The sequence below is a fragment of the Pleurodeles waltl genome, chromosome 6 (genome assembly GCF_031143425.1).
Source record: "Pleurodeles waltl isolate 20211129_DDA chromosome 6, aPleWal1.hap1.20221129, whole genome shotgun sequence".
Lineage (NCBI taxonomy): Eukaryota > Metazoa > Chordata > Amphibia > Caudata > Salamandridae > Pleurodeles > Pleurodeles waltl.
The window spans coordinates 1,652,599,380-1,652,621,432 of record NC_090445.1 but is presented as its reverse complement, the minus strand read 5'-3'; the positions used below and the strand labels follow the sequence as shown (position 1 = coordinate 1,652,621,432).

Here is a 22,053-nt window from a genome sequence, read left to right as displayed (position 1 = left end):
ATTCAGGCACTTGTCTGCGTGGAGATGCAAGGACGGTATTTTGGTTATCATATGTGGCATGACAACACAAAAATCACCACCCAGAATTAAAGAAAAACACACAGGAAGCGCCATCATCCAGTCTAAACTAAGTCACCTCAAACAAACTGGGAGTACAAAAAACAATGATGGCGTTTCCTGTGTGTTTTTCTTTAATGATTTGTTGAGAAATACATGAACTCCACATGAGTGAAGCCTGTGAGATAATATGAAGATGTAACCAACAAGCAGGAAATGTGTGTGCGTGTGTATGTTTCTGTATATGTGCATGCATGTGTACACGTGTGTGTTTGTTTGTGTTCGTTTGAATACATACATAGGTGGGTTTGCGTTGTATACATGTGTGCATATATGCATGTGTACATGGGCGGGTGTTTGAGTTCATTCTTGTGTGTGTGTATGTGTGTGTGTGTGCGTGCGTGCATGCCTGCACAAGTGTGGTGGTGGGTGTGTGCATGTTTGTTTGTTTATAGCACGTCATAAACAAAGAATCAAGCCCGAGTCATAGCTGAATGGTTTTGTTTTTCTAATGTTTATAGAATTTCATCCAAGTATTTTAAATGTTAGAGATGCTAGTACTCGTAGCATGAAGTCTTTAAAGTGCCTGGGCACTCCTGAATGGAATCACATGTGCTAAAATAAGGGAATAATGAACTTTGACGCTCGCCCCTCTGGTGTTGCTCTTTGACACATGTGTCTGCAATGAACTGGTGATCGGAGTCCTAGCACAACTACACTGGGGCGTGGGCTTAAGTATCAGGGTGAAACAATGTGTTCCTGAACTGGAGGTAAGGCCTAAGCAAAGCAAGCCCTAACAAAAGCAGAAAAAACTGACATCAGAGCGAACAGAAAAACCTGTCCTCAGAATTGTTGTGGACAGTATCTGCAATAGGCAACAGGAAGATGGATCTTCTGTCAATGCATTGTTGAATGGACAGATTTCCATCATGCCACTTTATTTTACAACGAGGTAATCAGTAGAAAGGTACTTACCACATTTCCTTTGGGGCCAACTTGTCCGTCTGATCCGGAAACTCCCTGAGAAATGCAAAGAATAAAAGTTAGAAATGTCAAGATATTGGCTTCCATCGGTGACATTGTGTAAGAACCTGCAGAAATGTATAGACCTGGGTGTCATTTTCAGCCAATGACCAGGCAGCATGGACAGCTATAGAAGAGATAGTCTTGTCTCAGAGAAAATATGGAATATTTGATCCTGACCACTCAAAGGTATCGTCCAAGAAAAGCTTGCACTGAAAGAACGCCATCAGAGAGATTGTGGGGGTGTGGGTGTGTGTGTACACGTGCGCACATGCACATCAGTGTGTGTGAGAGAGAAAAAGAGTAGCTCGGACTGTGGCAGTCAATGTTTTACCTACAAATAATAATATGGCAGCTTGCATTGCTGTTTCATGGACTACCCATGGAGCCCCCCAGGTAATGACATCTTTCCATCACTCTATCTTACCTTTGTTGAGTTTTCTATCAGAGCCACTCCACCTCTACTTCTATGTTTCTCTCTTTTAAGGACCCCAAATATGTATAAATATATATTTGTAAGCCTGCATCAACATAAACATATGTTCATTGTATAAGTAGAAAATTAGCAATAATATTTAAAGTTGCTCTGAACTGGGGCCCCCAGAATCTGTCTGGCTCGATGAACGGATGAACTTACAATGAAGGTCTTTGAGTTCACCCCTTTACTTCCCCAATCTGGACCGTTCCCCTTAAATGATGTAGAGGACAAAACTCAGCGGAAACTAGTTCTAGAGACAAGCATCACATTAATTCTTGACATAGAGTTTTTGTATAATCAGATAAAGCCATGGATCAGAATTTACAGATATCATTATTTTTTGCAAATATTTCACAAATTTCTACCCATTTCAAGTGTCTCTAAGAACTCATCAAGCCTATGTTGAAGTACATTGATTGACAGATGTTTTGATTACTTTATTGACTGATTACTTGATTGATTGATTGATTGACTGACTGATTGATTGAGCACACTTACTCCAAAGGATATCCTGGAGCTAGACCCATGAAAGCAGTGAAGACACTGACTCTAGATTTAATGACATAACTGTTCAGAATAACTACTGGCCCACAATAGGAACCTACCCGTGTTCTGCCCTTTTAAAAATGTTTATAAACTGTACTGCTGGGCTTCTCCCATCATTTCATTTCATTGCTTCTTAGCTAGGTTCCCACTGCACAACTACGATTGCATACATGCATACCGTTGTGATGGAATAACTGATCTCGCTGTAAAATATAATTTCTCATGAGAGTGACTGAACTTCATCTTCCTGTGTATAATTTGGGTTGACGGTCATTTTTCTATTGTTTGTAAGGAAAAAGGTTCAAAAGCAAATCCTTGTTTGACTCTTTTAAACAGTCTGAGAAATGAATGTACATTGTCCAATGCAGACTAGAAGCATGCATACAAGTCCATATATTTAAGTATGGCTAAAAGGAAGCTGGTGGGAATCCCTCCCTACATTGTTAAAGGACCAGAAGGACCCAGTGGGCATTGAGGAATTGTGACCAACAGAAGGCAGAGCAAACATTAAGCATGATAGCCTGTTGAGGGCAATAACAGTTGTTGAGGTCCCAAAACCTGAGTTATACGCTTAAGCCACTGGCGAGGGCTTAAAATAAGAGTGAGAGCATTTCATTACTGTGATAGCTTAAGGAAGAAGAGTTATAATGCTCCTAGAACATTCCATCCACTGAGGGTGAATGTTCTGAATTCAATAGGAAGAAACAGAAAGAAAAACTTTGGAATGTTGGAGCAGAAGGTCTGTATCAACCTAGCAACAAGTATTGGCTGGAAGTCACTTCACTGCCTTCAATGGGGCAATCACCATTTCAATGGTCTAATGTAATTTGTCGTTGTCTTTCATATTTGGCCTAAATGAATAATTCATTCTCACTGAAGACTGATACATGCTTGTACGGATGTGTACCTTGGAGACAACAGGGTATTCTTTATTGTACTCAGGAACTTGAATGATGCAAGCAGGTGTTGAGGTGGATAGGGGAGTCGGGGGTTTCCCTTTATATACAGAATCAGGGGCAGAAGAAGATGGCTAGTACTTGTTGACACTTATTGCAACATAGAGATGGCTACCGTTTAAGACAGCTGTGCAAGATCTACTGTCAATGTTACAAGCCAGTCTGCCCAGTAGTGACACAACGGAAATCTGCAGAGGCAGCTCCTTCATAAGGGCCTTCACAATGCAGCCGGGCCTCCTGCGAGGACTCCACTTTGCCCCTTGCCTCTCCTAAGACTGCACATTATTTCATTGTGCAGAATTCATGAAAACATGACTTTCATGCGCAGGTCAGCTCTGCCAGCCTCGTTTCTAGGCTCCTGATGACAATCAATCAATCAATCACATAATTTATATAGCGTGCTACTCACCCGTCAGGGTCTCAAGGGCTGGGGGGGAGCTACTGGTCGAGTAGCCATGTCTTGAGGCGTTTCCTGAAAGTCAGGAAGTCCTGGGTCAAAAGGAGAAGGAGGGGCCTGACGGGGAACACCGACAATCCATTAACACAGAGTTGTTTACAACACAGCCCTGTTTAAGTGGATGTCTGGATTGCGCATGTGAGTGGCATAGTTCAACTTTGATCCCCTCACACAGGCACAATTAGTTTTATTTAACACACATACTGCTCATGCCTCAGGCAGCACCGGGTATCTGCTAAAAAGTGGGTGTCAGGGGGGACCTCAGTGCATCTCTGAGGCCAACAGTAAGCTGCACAGAGCAGCAGGAACCCCCAGCACTGTTGCCACTTCTGATAGAGCTGTTCTTTGATTCCTGTCAAGAAGCTGGGTGAAGGATGAGGTGGGTTTTCCCCATTTTAAACCTAGCCCTGCTGCTCTGTCTGGCTCCTCGTTGGGAATCATGAATTGCAGGTTCCAATGTCCCACGCCAGATTCCTGCTTTGCTGCTGCCATGGAGCCTCAAAGTTGCCAGCACCGAAAAAAAGGTTGGTAAAATGTTGTTTATGGGTATGTGTTTGTGTATCTGTTTATTAATGACTGAGAATGAATGAGATTATGTGTAAGTGTGCGTGAGACTGTCAATGAGACTGAAAGTGAGTGAGAATCTGAGTTTGAGAATGTGTATGAATAAAATAAAGTGAACGTGAGAGAGTGGGTGAGGGAATGTGAAGGTGTTAGGAGTGAGTTATTGGAGGTTGTGAGAGGGAGTGAAAGTGAGTCCAGGTGTAGCTGTCAATGTGTGCAGCAGGTGCAGTTGCACCAGGTCCTAGTGTCAGACTGTGTAAAAGGGTGTGTGTGTGTTTGCAAGTGATAATGAGAATTAGGGAGTTTATGTATGTTTGTGTGGATGTGAGCGGGAGAGAACATGAGTTAGAATGAGTAAGTGAGAGAGAGTAAATTAGATTGATTGAGGGAGAAGAGAGTAAATGTGAATGAGTATGAGTGAGAAAGTGTGAGTAATTAAGAGTGTGTTTTATGATGTGAGTCGGCAGCCAGCCATACCATACTCAGTATAATACTGGGCTTGCAATGGCATCCAAGGTAAACTTTTTCTGCTGGCATTTGCAAATAATTATTGTCATTAGAAGGACACTCATGGCAAAATACATGCCCTGACATACTAGAAGTAATTCTTAGCATAAGGTCTACTGTGGAAAAATATGGGCAGTTGCATACTATGAAATTCTTGTCACCTGGGCACTGGTGGTAAAATGTTAGCGGTGAGGCATTGTAAGTAATTCTTGGCATAAAGGAAAGCACCCAAGGTAAAATGCAGATCCTGGAGTACTCAGGGGCAGCTGGCAACTACCAAGAACGGTGGGGCTGGCAAATGGGTGGGGATAGGTGCATGCACGAGCTCTACATAAAAGGAGGGGAGACATAAAATAAATGTAATAAAAAAAACGTACTCCCTTTTAAGTTGCTGGCGGACACGTCCTCCTCACTCTGGTTTCCTTCTTTGCCCCAGGCTCCGTCGCAGGCCCCATCCAACTCCTTTAACCAATCCAGGTGCTGCTCTCATGCTGTTAACCAGCATAAGAGAAGTGCCAGGATTGGAAGGAGTGGTCTCCCTCGGTGCTCCTGAGGAAACTGGAGGTTGACAGCTAGGTTGAGAGGTCTAAAGTGTGCATGCCTGCCTGGCCATCGCAAGACAGCTGGTCAAAGAGCCATACACACTGTAAATAAGCGCACAGGCAGCCCACCACTCCTCCCTGCTACTGGCATTCAGCTAGCCCCACCCTATCCTGACACTCGGTGTGGGACGGGGAATGAAAAAACATTATTACCATTTTATTTTCCATCTCTGGGCAGTGTCTGGGGGCATTGTTGCCAGTGGGGTGATGCTCCTCTGCTGTAATGGAGGAGCCGTTCCTGGAAGTGCGGAAAGTAATAACTGGCAAAAGGGGACACCTTTTGCAAAATGTTCATGTTGGCACACTGGAAGTAATTCTTTGCCTCATAGAGGTCTGTCATGACATATTGGGGGTTAGGGTGTAGGAAGCAAGCCATTATAAAATGCTGGCTCTGAAATACTGGAGGTAATTTGTGACATGCAGACCACACATATTAGATGGACAGTATCAATGGCCAAATACTGGTACTGGGATACTGAATATAATACTTGTCATAAGTGGGTGCCAATAACAACATGGTGGCACTGGGACAATGAAGGCATTCTGAACATATGGGAAATTCCCAAGGCAAATAATGAAAAGAGTGGGGTGAACTCCGGGCAGGTATTATGCCTGCCACTTTCAAAGATGTGACTGGCCACACTGAGAATCTGGAATCTCACACTGAGTGCTCAGAGTCTGAAGAAAAGGCAAATAATGAAAGACTTACTGGGGGACCTGATGGTCCTGGGGGGCCTTTCGGGCCAAGCAGTCCACGTGGTCCCTGTCGGAAAAGAGAATATGTTTCTGTTCAGTCAGCAGCAGAACTAATCATAGTCAACATAATCATCAACATGGTTACAAAATACAAAGTTGAGCAGCATCTGTGCAGGCATGGGCGATGTCATTTCATGTATGTCTACAAGAGCACCCAAGTGAGAAAGGAGGAACACCTGCAGTGCTTCCACCTCATAAGAATAGCTGCGTCAATCAATGCAACCCGAGGGATGTCAACGATCCTTTGCCAAGTTCCCAAATATTTTAAAAATGTCCTTGTGTTGTCCTTTCCTCAAGATACTGCAGCTCTCTGCCAAAACCAACTAAAAAAATTAAATACAAGTGGACCATGAAAAAGGAAGGGATGAATTCCTGATTAGTCATATCCATGGTTCCTTTTCACAATTATTTTGCACTGCCATGATTAGAAGCTGTGTGCATGTGTTCCTCTTTGTCTGGTAGCTGCAGTAAAGGAATGTTGGTATTTGTGTATAAATGCTGCCATTTAGGCATGCTCCAGTACCAAACAATTACACATATTTCAACAAATGATGTAATGAGTTTCCTGTTCCTCTTTTTGCCACCCTGACATTAAAACTCTAATTTTGGGATATTTCTATCCTAGCATCAGTCTCCTGGTATTTTCAAACTTTAATTTTGCCCTTCATATACGGACCCTCGAGTTAAGAATAATAACCTTTCTTTTTTATAATTATACAGGTAAGCAACATGCAGATGTAAGAAAAAATACTAGTACAGATGGAGTAGCATGAACAGAGAAAGTAATATTTCTGTTGTAGGAGATATCAGAATGGCAGAAATGGTGTAGGAAGATCTTGATCTTGTCCACCTTAGTGCATTCTATCGATGGCAACCTAAAAGGGGTGGAGCTTATGGGATCAAAAATATGTGGGAACTGAGGATCACACGACAGCTCACCTCTGGAGAAACTAAATATGATTGTACTTCCAGTACCAACCAGTGGATGTATCTCCATCTGCTCTTTATTGTTTTCTAGTGCTGGCATTATTCGAAAAAACATATAGTGAACTGGCCTTCTGTACTTTCAGCACCTTTCTGAGTGAGTGCAGAATGGGCCTTGTGTTTAGCTCAATAGATTATAGATATCCAATTTCTGTTATCAAGCCACCATTGGAAAATTAGTTTGGGAATTACAAAATAAGCTCTAGTGGAACTCATGAAATACAATATAGGGGCTGACTAGTGAAATACATCATCTGTATAATAGGTGACACATGAAGAAAATATCTTCTTTAAGAACCAATAAGGTTGCAACCACTTCAACAAGCTCTGATGTCTTAGCCTGTAAGACACTTTACCCGAGGGATATCTCTCCTATCTAAGGGATCTGTGTAGTCATTTTCCCACCCCATCCATTCCATGTAGATTCTCAGTCACTACATGGTTGAGAATTTACGTGGAAGAGACAGGGTGGGAAAATCAAAGGTAGGCAAGGGTGCAAGTGAGGATGAAATTAAAAACACTTTGAAAACAAAATAGTCCATACAAAGCATCATCATGATGGTTTGAACCTTCTTTAAACATTGTCAATTTTCAGCCAGTGTTTGACTCTCAGCATACCCCTGCACAGTTGGTTGGCTCTCTAACTTCACTCACTAGTTGCGTGTAATTGCAGACAGTGATTTATGTCCCATTGAGTTGCAGCCTGTGGCTTTAACCTTATTGTTGGACTATAAAATTTCTAAAGTTTTTGTCGGTGTTGCTTTGAATATTTGGGAATGCATCATACTGCTTCAATCTACTATATGGATGATGATGCTCTCATTTCAAATATCTACACTAGGACGGCAGGAGGTGAACTAGTCCATACATCTTCCTATTTAGTGTACATTCTGCTGTTTTGCAAAGACATGAACAGGAGAAGATTTACCCTATCCGTGGTCAAGAGTTGGCTGTGTGTGGGGCACACATTTCTGCTCACAATTCCTTTTATTAGATGAGGAAAACGTACCTATAATGCGTTTTTTGAATCTATATATTATTTGTTTTGCCAGCAGAAGAAATATCAATGCACTAATTACTCCATATGCCTGAAAATTAACCAACCAGTTCACACGGAATACACAGATAAGGCTATCCCACCAGCATTAAAGAGCCCTCATTTCATTCTACGTTTACAGTTATATCCATCTAGGACCACCACCCATCCAGCATAGGTTGCTGCCAAAAAAGCATCAAACCTTGCACTGATACATGGGCTTACACAGCCTGGACCATTTGCCCATGCATCAAGTAATAGCACGTGTCGATTTGTAGCACAAATTGGAAAACAATGCCATTAAAATATATCAATAGTCTTTTGGTGTTACATTACATTTGTGTGTGTCAGAGGACCATGGTGTGTGGGGGGGGGAGGTGTAAGCCATCTAGAGAAGTATGTCTGAAGCCTACACCCTCATATAAATGTTGAGAAGCAAATAGTAGTAAGGTATAAGAGCCCATCTGACTGATTCCTCTTCCAACAGCGGAGATTTTGTTACCCACGTAAACATAATTGTTAACAAAAGAACTTACAGGTTCGCCAGGTAATCCTCTTGGTCCAACCTCCCCATCGTCACCCTACAGTGAGAGAATAAAAAACAATTTGTGAATATGCACAAAGCAAGCTTCTGAGAGTTCTCAAAATTTCCAGGCCATTTTCACTCTAGAACTCATATTCCAACCATCACAGGTAATATTGTGAATGTGTAGATCAATTTATCAGCACAATATCGGATTTGGTAAACTGCAAACCTGGATTTGCAAGCATTAAGAAAGCCAGTCCCACCCACATGTATCGCTTGTGACTTGTGCACTTAGTGGCTCATTACTAGTTTGACAGACAGGCCAACAAACCGCTCAGGAGGGAGAGGCCCAGCCCATGCTAGACAGATGGTTTCCACCTGCAAAATTTAAAGATCATTAATGATCTGTTTGACCACGAGCACGGTTAATGAAAATGTAAGACTGTTTTTTTGATAAATACTTGAAGACTTTGTTTCTGAAAAATAAGTTAACAAATTTCTAGCTGTGCATCAGAAACATTTCTATTCTTTCCTGCCTGTGGCAAAATATGGAGGACTCGGGCAGGAAACACCAGCATTACAAGGCATACCCTTAGTACAGCAGCTCTTCTGTCACACCAAAACTGATCACCCTGCGGTGGGTGGGCTGCGGGTAGGTCATTTCTGTCATTGGAGACATCTGATTCTCAGCTCACAAAAACTAAGCAATTCATCCATCACTAAATTAGGTAGAGGATCTGTGGGGTTGGGAGAGCAGAACATCCACTAGTTTACAGCAGATTTCCTGTTTCTGTCAACTTCTCAATGACCTCCATAGTCTAGGTGTCTTTATTTCAATATACAAGTAATTTTAGAGCAGTTGTGGGCAAGAGCACCATTGGTGGTCAAACACTATGAAGTGTTTTACATTACCGGACAACAGTGGAATGCACAAGCATAGTTATTTACAGATTGATCATAATAAGGTGGTAATGGTGCATTAAAAATTGAGTCTTTTCTACTATGGGCTAAGGATAGATAAATTAAAAATAAGTTTCAGGTACATATAAGCTTAAGAGGCCATTAGTGCCAGTGGCCTGGTGTCAGGGGTGCAATGAAACTGCACTTGTTATTATCTATATCCAGTAATACCTTGTTCCGGGCCTTAGGTTGATCCCGCCCAATCTTCTATACAATGGGGGATAACATTTGAGAATCAGTGTTTTCACACCAGTTCCCAAATAAGAATCCATAATTCTGGGCATTTAATCAAGAAAACAATCCTCCTAGTATGACATGGAGAATCTGTACCCAGTACAAAACGTATGACAACTGCACCGGGGAATATCTACCTACTGCTGGAAAATTGAACCACTTGCATTCTGTTTTCCACAGTTTTGACTGAAACTGGATCACTTGGTCACACATGTATTTGCCTATATGGAAGTAAGCACTAAGGAGATAGTTAGCATCCTATTATGTACAGTTGATTGTACTCACCCTCTCACCATCCTCTCCTGGTGCACCTGGTGGACCAGAAGGTCCTGGTTCTCCCTGGAAAAAATTAAAAAACAGCTCTGTTAGCAAGAAACAGGAGTCACTGAGTGTACAATGGCATACCAACAAGACAACTACAGCAATTAGGTGATTGATCTGGGACTGGCCAGTGGTCTATCACCTTATATCAAATGAAACTAAGGAGTGGGCTGATGACCCAGGCTCAATAGGTCTGCCTTTTACTTCAAGGCAGAATGCTTCTTCTGGTGCAAATAAGTATACATATAACATATGGACATATTTACTGGTTACGTCAAGTTCCACATATAGGCCCTCATTCCGACCCTGGCGGTTTGAAACCGCCAGGGTGGAGGGCAACGGAAGCACCGCCAACAGGCTGGCGGTGCTTCCAGGGCTATTCTGACCGTGGCGGTAAAGCCGCGGTCAGAAAAGGGGAACCAGCGGTTTCCCGCCGGTTTTTCCCTGGCCCAGGGAATCCTCCATGGCGGCGCTGCTTGCAGCGCCGCCATGGGGATTCCGACCCCCTTCCCGCCAGCCTGTTCCTCGCGGTAAAACCCGCCAGGAACAGGATGGCGGGAACGGGTGTCGTGGGGCCCCTGGGGGCCTCTGCACTGCCCATGCCACCGGCATGGGCAGTGCAGGGGCCCCCTAACAGGGCCTCACCATGATTTTCACTGTCTGCTATGCAGACAGTGAAAATCGCGACGGGTGCTACTGCACCCGTCGCACCCCTGCAACTCCGCCGGCTCCATTCGGAGCCGGCTTCCTCGTTGCAGGGGCTTTCCCGCTGGGCCGGCGGGCGATCTTCTGGAGATCGCCCGCCGGCCCAGCGGGAAAGTCAAAATGACCCCCGAGGTCATTTGACCGCGGTGCGGTCTTTGGGCGGTTTCCGCCCGGCGGGCGGCACCCGCCGCCCGCCGGACTCAGAATGAGCCACATAGTCTCATAATGCAACCAGGCTTACAATACTGTGCCAATATCAATAATTTGAACTCTTGGATGCAGTAATGTTCAAAGATAGTCTAAAAGGGTTAGTTCCATGCCAGAATTTCAAGATATCCACATGGGAAAATTTGCATAGTCAATGGTGATCCAGAACATCGAGCAGAACCCAATGCTTTTGTATCAATGTTTTACACCTCAGTACAAGGGGACCATATTGAGAAGATAAATCATGCCTCATTCTAATTTCAGATATAAATATTTGCAAGCAGCTTACTCTAGCCCTTCTCTAGTATCCTGGTGTTCACACACCACATCATTAGAAATAGTTTTTCTAAGAAACATCAAAGCAAGGCATTTATGTTAAGATTTAATAGAGAAGGTACTTTAAACATGCATAAGGCACTGCTTGGACATATACATGTACATGTACAACATGGTATTAATAAATGCAAGAGCATTGAGAATATGTGGTGCACATTACAGAAATAGACTGAATGCTGTATACATTCTGCCCGTCAATTTCAATTAGGAGATTATCTTTCAGTTCCACATAAACACAGGAAATCTTCACTTCTTTTTCACTTCCTTCCTAAAAGGAGAGTGTCTGAAAGTTGTTGCACTGAACTGAGGGTGTGTTTCTGGATATCTCAGTGGCTTGAAGGTGTGTTGCCTAATCCCGAATCTTGGTCACTTTGCTTTGTTTTGATATTAGTTTAAAGTTTTCATTTCAGACACACATTTTTCCATTTCAGACACAAATAGTGCTGCTGGTTTAGAATTGGAGAACTGGTGATAATGAAGAATCCCCCAATTTATAGAGGAACTGCTTTATCTGAATGGAAATCCACTGGTGAATACTCCGACAAACCCGGTTAGTATGGTGGAGGACATTCAACCAACTCATTCTCCTCTGGATTTAGCTTTTCCTCCAAAAGATGGAGAGAGGATTTTCCATTACAATCTGTGTCTAAATCATGCCTATTATCTTCTTATAAAAAGTATGAAGCAAATGTTGGTAAATGTGGCCCTGGAGTTTTTGTATGCCATGTTACACAACACCTACCACGCATCCTAAATAGTAGAATCAGACAAGGAACCAAGTGGCCCTGTATCATGTGTAACTCCTACTAGATATTTATGTGTCTTGTAGAGCTTGTAGAAGGTACAGCACATAACTCTGGGCCACATGGCAGTGATGGCCATACGAATTCATGGACCATTCTGTTATCAATGAAGCATCTGATTCACGAAGCCTTTCATGTGCATGGGGTTGTGATCTGCACATCATACCAAAGGATATACCTTTGCAGACTTCAATGAGTGTAAATTGTCTTTTAAATGGTTACTTGTTAAAGCCAGGAACAATATTAATTAATAAACAAGGTTTTATGTATGTCTTCAAGATAAGGCATCTTGGTACCTTGAAAAAAAGTAAGAAACATTGGGTCATATGTATGTAACTGTTTTTCAGCAGGGTCCTCCAAAAAGTATTTGTTCATGCAGAAAAAACATTTTAAGAGTCAATAAAGTCTTACAACCCTAAAGTGGGTCTGCAACTGTATGCCAAATTTTGCGGGCATCCATTCTAAATTGCGATTCATATCCTTATGTATCAATGGCTTGTGACTGAAATTCTTGTTGCAATCCAGTGAAAAGTTACAGACTCCCAAGTTGGGGTGGTAACTCATTCATAAAAGGGAAGGGGTCCCATTCGGACCTTTCCTCTTTATTAATTTTGTGAATTGGGCTACTCGTTTCAGTGGGAGTAGGCAGTGGTTCAGAAAACCACTTCCAACAGTCACTGAAACGTTAGGAAAAAAGGAACACTTAATAAAAAAATGTAGCCTTTAGGGAAATCAGACTGCTTTAAAGAAAAACTTTTCATCAAACCTAGTCACTGGCATTCTGGTCTGCTGACCCTTGCAGTCCATCATATCTATGATTAAAAACAATCTGAATGAGTAACAATTTGCAACCAATCTAGTTAATATTAATAAGGTAGGTCGGGCAGCCACTGACTCAGGTTTCTTATTTTGCAATCCGACCTATTAGCTCACAGGTTGGTTTCCAAAGTAAGTTTCTGGGGCCAGATGTACTAAGAACTGTTCGCAAAATACTGGCCACAATTAGCGGCTAGTATTTGTGTGACCAATGTGGAAATTTGTGAACCAACCTACGTACTGATAGGTCGGTTTGCAAATTACTGATATCTAGTGAGTCACAATTTGACCTTATTTGAATTAATGAGGTAGGTCACAAACTGCGACCCACTAGGAATCGCAGACATCACAAGGATGGTGGCCTTCTGAAGTTGGCAGACCACCAGCTCTACGATTCGTCTAAATAAAGCATTTTTAAAATGTAACCAGATTTCCTTAAAAAAGAAAAAGGGATGTATTTTAAAACAAAATGAAAAGTTAAACTGACATTTTTTAAAAGTAGGCAGTGGTTCATGGGACTATTGCCTTTTCTTAAAAATATTTTTTACAGCATTCACAAAGGGGAGAGGGACAGCAAAAATGCTTCACACATCTGGCCCCCAGGTCTCTAAAAGACTATTCGGAAATTGTGAATGGTTTTTGGAAGCAGAACAATAGTACATTTGGCCCTGTTTCCCATGTCTGTGCAGGGCTGGGCCTAACAGCTCCAAGAACAAAATGCAAATCATGCAGTGACTGGAGATCTTTTGTACTGGGATCTAGACTCTGAAATGCATCAATTACCCTTCCGCATCCAGAGCACGTAGTCGCTTTTCCCCCCACAAACCTCTGAAAACATGGTTGTTCTGCTATCTTGCCTGGCATTGTGTTGCATTTGTTCAATACGGTTTTACCGATTTTGAATGCAATATACATATAATTAAAAATGAATAAATACATTACTACGGAGTAAAATTAATATTATTACATCAAAGGGACTATTTTAAAGTGAATGATCCATGGAGCGTGTAGAGTGTCACCCACATTTCATATAACTTTTTCGGTAGACGCAAGGCATCAGTACAGTAATATTAAACCACAAGTTTCACACGCCTCAGTGTCCAAAGGAAACACTTTCTCAAATTAATTCATAAGTAGGATTTTCCTTTGGGTGCTTTCAATCACGAAAAAATAACTCCAGCAACACGCACTGTACTGGTGTTTCCTGCTGTGAGTCTCTTCCACCACAGTTCTGCCTCACAAGCAGGTGCTCAGGTTCTCAAGTTCTGCGCACAGTGAGATCACAGCATGTTGCCACCTGGCGCTAATTAACACTTCTGAAAGTTAAAAGGACAGAGTATATGAGGGTGAGAATAGCAGGCTCTCTGAAAAGTGCAGGTCTTAGCCAGGTTTAAACCAGTAAATTCTGCCTGGGTGTGACACTCACTCATTGAGAAGTTTTTAAAAGGAAAAAAAAGTGTCAAAGTGTTTTAGGAGTCCACAGCCGGTGCTGGCAAATGGCAAAGACGCTGATTGGCAAGGTTATCTAAGCTTGATTCCACCTTATGGGCCAGATTTACAAGGACCTATCGCCACTGGAGCATCACTTTTTATGACGCTCCGGTGATGTAATGCCCTACGCCGTATTTACAATGTGGCGTTAAGCCACTTTTTGTGGGTTAACGCCACCTTGTAAATACAGTCCCTTCACACGCAGCACTTTGCGTGGAAGGGGCGAGCAATGGGTGTTGCTGTGGGCGTGCCACAGCAACACCCATTGCATTTTGACACTGTCCCAGATTTACACGTTTTCGGGAACCTGAGGCACTGCCAAAATCTATGGGTGGCGTAAGACTGGCTCAACGAGGAGAAATGCTTTCATTTCTCCTCATTTTTTGCTCTTTTTATGTGTGCTGCATTTTGCAGCACACATAGAAAGAGCTAATCACAATTTAAGATTGTTTTTGTGCAGGAAAGTGTCCCTTCCTCCATAAAAACAATCTCTCCCTCAACGCAGCCATCCTTGCACCATGGCACAAAGGTGGCTACGTTGGCACTTGGCAGCAAATTTAGTGTTGGTGCAGTAGAAACACAGGGATGCGCCATATTCTAGTAAATACAGCGCATCCCTGCATTTTGAAAAGGATGGTGTGCGGCGCTGCCAGATTTGGTGCAGCAGCATGCACCATTATTTTCTACTAAATCTGGCCCTATCTTCCTTCTCTCACCACTCTGCATTTCCTTTCTCTTTTTCTCACTTTGGAAGGTTTTTCTCATCCCTGCGTTCTCTCTTTGTCAAAGTCTCCCTATCGTTCTCTTCTTACTTCTTCCTGCAGTGTCTGTCTGTCTCTTGCTTTGGATCGAAGTCTGTGAATTAATGATCTGCGTAGTTATCTAAAAATGAGTGTAGGTGCCAACAGCCAGCACTCACTTCACAAATTAAGCACTGCACTACATACATTAATCAGGTCTGCAGCAGTTATTTCACTTAAGTTATCTGGTTAGTGAACACTTCCTAATGGGACAAACTACTATTGTGTGCAAATGACCATCTCTAAACAGCAGAACTCCTTTTCAGTGGCCCCCAACAAAAAAACAAAACATTTTTTTAGAAGATGGGACCAAAAAAAATAATGTAAAGGTTCTTTAGGCCTGATGTACAAAACCCTGTTGAGATCTCAAACCCTGCAAACTGCAGAAGGGCTTGTCTTTATTTACAAAAGCCTTTTTAGGAGTCAGAAATTTTTTCCAACAATTGAAAGGACTTTTGCAACCTTTTCCGTGTCGAAAATAAGAGGGGGCCTGAAAGTTGTCACCGTCCTGTTAATGATTCACAGAGGAATGTATCAATGATTTACAACTGCAATGGCGATGGCGAACCATGGAGGTAGTACCGACCCTTGAGTTGGGGTGGTAACTATTTTGCAAAGGGGAAAGGATCCACTTAGGACCCCTTTCAAGTGGAGGAGATTCCATTAGGGCTCCTTTCCCTTTGGGATTCGTGCTGTCAGCCTCAAAGGGAAAGACAATAATCAAGAGGACAACTAACTATTCCCCCTGAACTTTTGCAGAATGTAAAACATTCATTCTTTAAAGAAAATATCACCAGTGCCAGTATTTCTAAAAGTGTTTTGTTTTGCATTGCACTCCCAAGGATGATGATCTGCTGACTCTTGCAGGCCACCATCCCTATGATTTCAGCCAATCATAAGGGGTCTCAAATTGTAACTCGCCTAATGAATATTAATGAAGGGACTGATTCTGCAACCCCCCGTAATTCAGTAGTTAGCAAAATCCTATTCCATTCGCAAAAGTGGGTGCATAAGCTGCAACCACTTTTTGAGAACGGACTAATAATACATTCAGCTCTATTTTGCCACATATGCGGCCTCATTACGAGTGTGCTGCGGCAGCCTGGACTGCCGCATAACAACCCTTGCAGTCCGACTGCCAGGGAACCACCAGCTCTGCCAGGATCTTGCATCCGGGCAGTCAGGTGGTGGCGGATATCCTAATCCGCCGGTGCGTCCTGCGGATTACGTCCTCGTTCTCCGCCAGCCTTTTCCTGGCGGTAACACCGCCATGAAATAGCTGGTGGAGAACAGGTGTAGTGAGCCACAGGGGGGCCCCTGCACTGCCCATGCCCTTGGCACGAGCCAGAGAAAATGCTGTAGCCTGTTTCTCACTAGGCTGGCAGGGGAAACCTAAGATTCCGCCCTCCAGCCTTGCGGGAAACTCTTAATGTGTCCGGCAGGGAGGTAGCCAGTTTAGCGGCAACCTCCCCCCTCGGAAGTTCATCGGACAGAACTTCTAATCAGACTCATAGTGACTACAAAGCAATAGGTTCACAAAATAGTCCAACACTTTAAAGTCTATAGCAGTACAGAAGAATATTATACCTTGGCTGAGGTCAATATATTTATACCCCATCAAAAAAGTGGATGTTTTGTCGAAATACTGAATACATATAAGACACATCATTTCCTTGCTGATTTCTGCAGCGCCGTATGTACCATTGTAGGACTAAAAAATGTAGATGTCCATTATATACCCTATCTCTGAATACCTTGTAAAAAAGATCAGTGGGTTGAGCAACAACTGCAGAAATCTGATTGTGAAGAGAAGGTAAGAGGCACATCACTTTCGAGAATGATAGAGTGACTGCCATTGGCTTGTACAAAAAAGTCATACTAAAGCACTAGAAAACTACACATAAGGCCAGTTTAAAAAATAAAGCAGGAAAAATAAGGGTGGAGACCTCCGCCTCAATGTATTTTTCCTTGTTTTTCTATTCAGTAATTTTCACACTGATAAACGTGGAAGTCTCCACCAGGAGCAGGTTACAGGCTTGCTCCTGGAAAGGTTATGTGACTTTCAGTTTGTGTTCTGTGACACTGCATTGAGTTCATCTTATGAATGCACTTTTGTGTTTTCTTTGTAGGAAAAAACAATCTTGGCTGGAGTTCATTTCCGGGCGTTTTTCAGCTCATACCAAAAACATAACGTGGTTTAACCGGAATTTGGGAATGCCCACAAAATTACGTTCTTGTGGAAGTTCCCAAAAAATACAAGGCATGCTTTGGAATGCCATTTCCGAAAATTTGAGCGGAATTTACAGCTTTGAATATATCAGAACTCATGACGGATATCTACGCCCCTATAAATGGATTTACACCCGATAGGAATCCCTTTGTGAATTTCTGGCAGTTGTAACAAAAGGTAACTTCAATTGTAGGTGTATGTTTACAACCAAATGTACCTTTGAGAACAAGCCTCTCAGTGCAGTCTGATATATAAGTAAACAAGATTATTCATGTTAGACAGCGTTTTCACTTTGGTTGTCTCAGTGGGCAAGTTATACTGAAATCAAAAATATTAAAACAAGAAAATAATCTGATAAAATTACTTGTGGCCATGAACTAGTTTTATCAAATGATCCCCAGTTCATTGCAAATGCGTACTATTGCTGTTAAAATGCACTTCACAAAAGAGGACCGAATCTTTCCATCGCCACAAAATGAAAAAAAAACAATATATCTTTGTGAATCAGTGTTTAATTTTAAAAGCATAGTAAATTATGCTTTGCAAAGAAACAGAATACATATATAAAAGATGAAAGATAATGGTCAAATCGTGATTTTTTACTTGGATTCCTTACATGACCAAATCATGACAAGATGCGGAGGAGGGGGACTCGGCATGTTCGGATCGATGATGCTACACTTTAAAAGTCTAACTTGTCGACTGGCTCAGAGATACTGCCTTGCACATTCTTCAATTTTTTTGTGTGCCTAGCTTTGGCATTGTTCCAAAATATTTCAAATGCAGTTGAGTGTGTTTCCTGTTTATTTTAGATGAGTGCTCTCTCTTTTCAATATTCATCCATTCTAGATTTTTAAAGTGCATGATAACTACTTGGAAGGGGATAGTGTATTGGGGATGCAGTGGAGTTCCCCATGACATGGTGGCAAAAGCTACTTATCCCTACAATGTTTGCACTAGTAGTACAGTGGTGTAACAAAGACCCCCACAGCCCTCGCAGTGCAGTAGGAGGGGGGGGGCACGAGCTCCAGGGGTCCCCATCAGCACATCAACTGGCCTGAGTGAGTTAGGAGGGGTGTTCTTTGCAGGTGTCCAGTTTCGTTACGCCACTGTAGTAGTAGTATTATAGATTCACATGCTATGCACTCTCCTGCCATCTATTTTTCGGTTTGGAATATTATAATTTACTTTTATTCAGAGCTAGACTTTCAGTTTTATGGTTGTAACATATGGAAGAGTAATCATATTGCCTAAAATTGACAATGTACAGGCTCTTAGACTGTCTTCTCAGATTATAGCAATTTTACCGGCCTGCAAGGTGTGTCTGTGTATGTGTACAGTAAATACCTTCATTAATCGCTATTGCTAAAATCTCCTTTCACTCTCCCAGGGAGGTAGGGGAGTTATCTGACAATCTACTACTCTACAAGTATAAAGAAGGTTACAGATGCGTAGTGTTTTCCATTTGTAGCACGTTTTGTTGCAGATCACATTCTATTCATAGTCTGAAACGTAATGGCCCTATCATCTAAAATGGTGATGTACTGAAAGTAGCAGAAGAGAAAGCAAGTAATGTTTAAGATGTGTTGACATCTAATCTTTCCATTCCAACTTAAACATTCATACAGTAGTTGTTGGTAAACATTCGAAATTCCATATGACTGCTTTGCATATGGCTGGTTGTGGTATATCAACTTGCAACATTATCATTGCTTCTTTGATATGAGCGAATTCTGCATAAAGAGACAAGGTGATGAAAGATATGCTTGGAATAATTTCAGTGACTGTCAAATGGACAGACCACATTCCATTGCACCACTTTTTCCCCTATATACAATACCATTCCGACAATGACCTTTCATATGCAGATCAGTCTTAGAACAGATTTCAGGCTATATACATCTTGTCAGTGAAATGCATCTCGAGTGCTGTTGCCTAGTGAACAGAGGGCCCACATTTGAGTTGCTTACCACACTTAGGGCGTCTACCGCAGCAAACAACAAGATAATGTAAAGATGAATTGACTTAACATCAGTCACTGGTGATCACTTGGGATCGCATTCCAATCCATCATTTTTCACCCACTATGCCTTTCTAGGCAGAGACATGGCCTATGCAAATCAGTCTTTGCCCTTCTCCAACGGGAACAGTCCAGCTCAAACTGCTGGCCCAGTCCCCAATGAGAAAAAAAGCAAACCTAAATGAGTTTCGGCCTGTTTTAGACTTGTCATTGAGGCATAGCTTGAGTCCTGTGGCACGGTCAGCAAAACAAATAATGGATTGGATAGTAGCCCTGAGTAATAACCAGTGCCTGAGATAAATTCAAGCAATCCATCAATCAATTTTGTTTCCCTTAGTGCAATGCCCTAAGAGTGATAAGTATGTCCAGTCATGAGTCCCATGCTCAGTTTTCCATAGGACCTGATTTGTACCCAATTTATGTGACCCAAATAGGCCAACACAGTCTAGGGCTGCTTCTGTTCCTGTTCAGAAGGGCCCATCTTGACAGTTCAGTCCGGTCTGTTCTTGTTGGAGCAGGATCAAGAATGATTTGCCTGTGGCTGGTTTCTTTGTCTGATGACACAAAAACATAAACTGTATTGGAGCCCACATTAATTACTAGCAGCTGAGATGCAATTCAAGCAATCTGTGAGGAAACAGACTTATTACAGTCTTCTGAAATGTCCTGAGCCCTGGTAATCAGGACTCAGTGCATGTGCTCTGCTCCTTAAAAAGGTACATTGTTGATTGGCTTATATTCAAGTGGCATAGTTTAACTTACTTGTAAGTCCCTGGTACCAGGGATACACAGGGCCTGTAAGGTAGTGTGTCCCCTCAGGGACTGCAGCACTTGTTGTGCCACCCAGAGTTGCATAAGGTAAAACATGGCTCCCAGTCTGCCACTGCAGGCTGGAAAGGCAGTTTTAAACTGGTAACTCCACTTCGCTATTTGAAGCAACGGCAAAGCCCAAACTCTCCTTCTCTTGTGAGCAAGTCATGCTACAGCAGGCCTTTCGAGTCCGAAGGCGACGGCACCATAGAACGAAAATAGAACATGTGTGTTACATATTCTAGCAGCAAAAACCCACAAAGGTAATTTTTATTGGAAGAGGGATTGGTAGCCTAATTGGTCAGTATTGACGTATACATGATGATACATGAGCTGTGCTTACTTCTAAATGGGACTACCAAAGCTGGTACTTCAAGGTATCAAACATCTCATTACATTAAGCCTGACTTGATGTTCAAGTCACAATTAATGTAACTTGTTGTCACATGCTACGTTTAAAAACTTGCCATCTGTTGTCTAGTTTTCCTGTGGCCATTTGCTGAGGCAAGACAGCCTTCTGTACTCCTGAAGAGATGTGCCTGCCACTGGAGGAGGTGTTAACTCCTCCTGGCAGGAAGCCACTCAGGATGTTATGCCAAAATGCAAGCATTTGAAGGGAAAGTAGCAAGCGCACGTGGGAGGGCTGCCGTATTATGTAGGTAGACATGCTGGCAGTGGAGAAGGAAGGGGAAAACTGTTGCCAAACCAATTTTCCTGTGGGCATGTAGCCCATGAGTAGCTACAGCCCAAGGGTGGGCTAACACCTCTCAAGAACAAAAGTTGGGATACCTAGATGTCATACTTCACAGGACGTTGTCATGAGGTGGGAGGGATCTTGGTAGCCATTGGCTAGTGGCTGCTACCTCCCCTAAGGGAAATTTCTGGGCATGAAAGGGGCACTCCTGGCATCCAAGAGAGCTCAGTTGGCTGACCTCGTATTCGCAGCACAGGGCCAGAAAAGGTAAGGGAGCCTACCTGGCAAGTTGATAGCAAAGATCTTGGGATCGCCACACTTCGCCCCTGTAAAGCCTAAAGCACCAGGATCCAATGCTCCAAAGTTGCACTTGAGTCTTTTGGACCCGGGGGAATTGTTAGAGCGCAGCTTGGTTGCCCAGAAAGCAAGTTGTTGCCAAAAGAAGGAACCGATGAAACAGCTGTATCATGCAACTGGTAGCCTAGGGGCAACTGGACTTGTATCGAGCCCCAGAGGACTTCAAGGGACGTCGACCCCTGTGTCCAGAATCGCATCATCAAATCTGTGGACGGAGGAGTAGCCCCAGGAAGAGTCCTGAGAACCACTAAGCATTTTTAATATCCTTGAGAATCTTCAGCATCCTGTATCCCTTGCATCAGAGCTACTCCATAGAACTCAATGGAAACGGGCCACAGATGCTGGAACAGGACTAGAGCCTACTTTCTTAAGGAGGAAACCTTTTTGTTGGACTTTGCTGATCCCCTGGATTGGCTTCTTGCCAGATTTGGTTGCCCAAAGCAGCTCTAGGTATCTGCAAACCAATTTGCCAAAGTTTTTCTTGAAAATGTTTTTAAGGGTCAAAGTAGTAAATTCTAAACCTTAGGACCTCAAAGGTGGATAATTTTATTTTGATATCCATAAGTTCATAAAAAATATACTTTTTTTAATTAATTGATGTCAGATTTCTTGAGTGGCAAGTTTCTATCTTCTGCAATTGTTTTGGTGCCATTAAATGCTTTACACTTGTTCCTTTGTGTAAGCCTGACTGCTCAGAACCACAACTACCCGGGGTTGAGCTAAGGTTTAACAAACACAATCAGACTGATCCCAAAAGGGTTAGTAGTATATTACATG

General features: G+C 42.6%; 1 protein-coding gene across 2 annotated transcripts in view; it reads right to left on the bottom strand.

The window, feature by feature from the left end:
• The window catches only part of COL5A1 (collagen type V alpha 1 chain), a 425,380-nt gene that overhangs the window by 131,887 nt on the left and 271,440 nt on the right, over nucleotides 1-22,053 (bottom strand). For both annotated transcript variants that reach the window (XM_069241581.1, XM_069241580.1), the window contains exons 19-22: nucleotides 9,972-10,025; nucleotides 8,503-8,547; nucleotides 5,900-5,953; nucleotides 1,033-1,077 (exon numbers count right to left, since the gene is read on the bottom strand). In XM_069241581.1, the coding sequence (XP_069097682.1) occupies nucleotides 1,033-1,077; nucleotides 5,900-5,953; nucleotides 8,503-8,547; nucleotides 9,972-10,025 (198 nt within the window). The remainder of the gene's footprint in view (nucleotides 1-1,032; nucleotides 1,078-5,899; nucleotides 5,954-8,502; nucleotides 8,548-9,971; nucleotides 10,026-22,053) is intronic.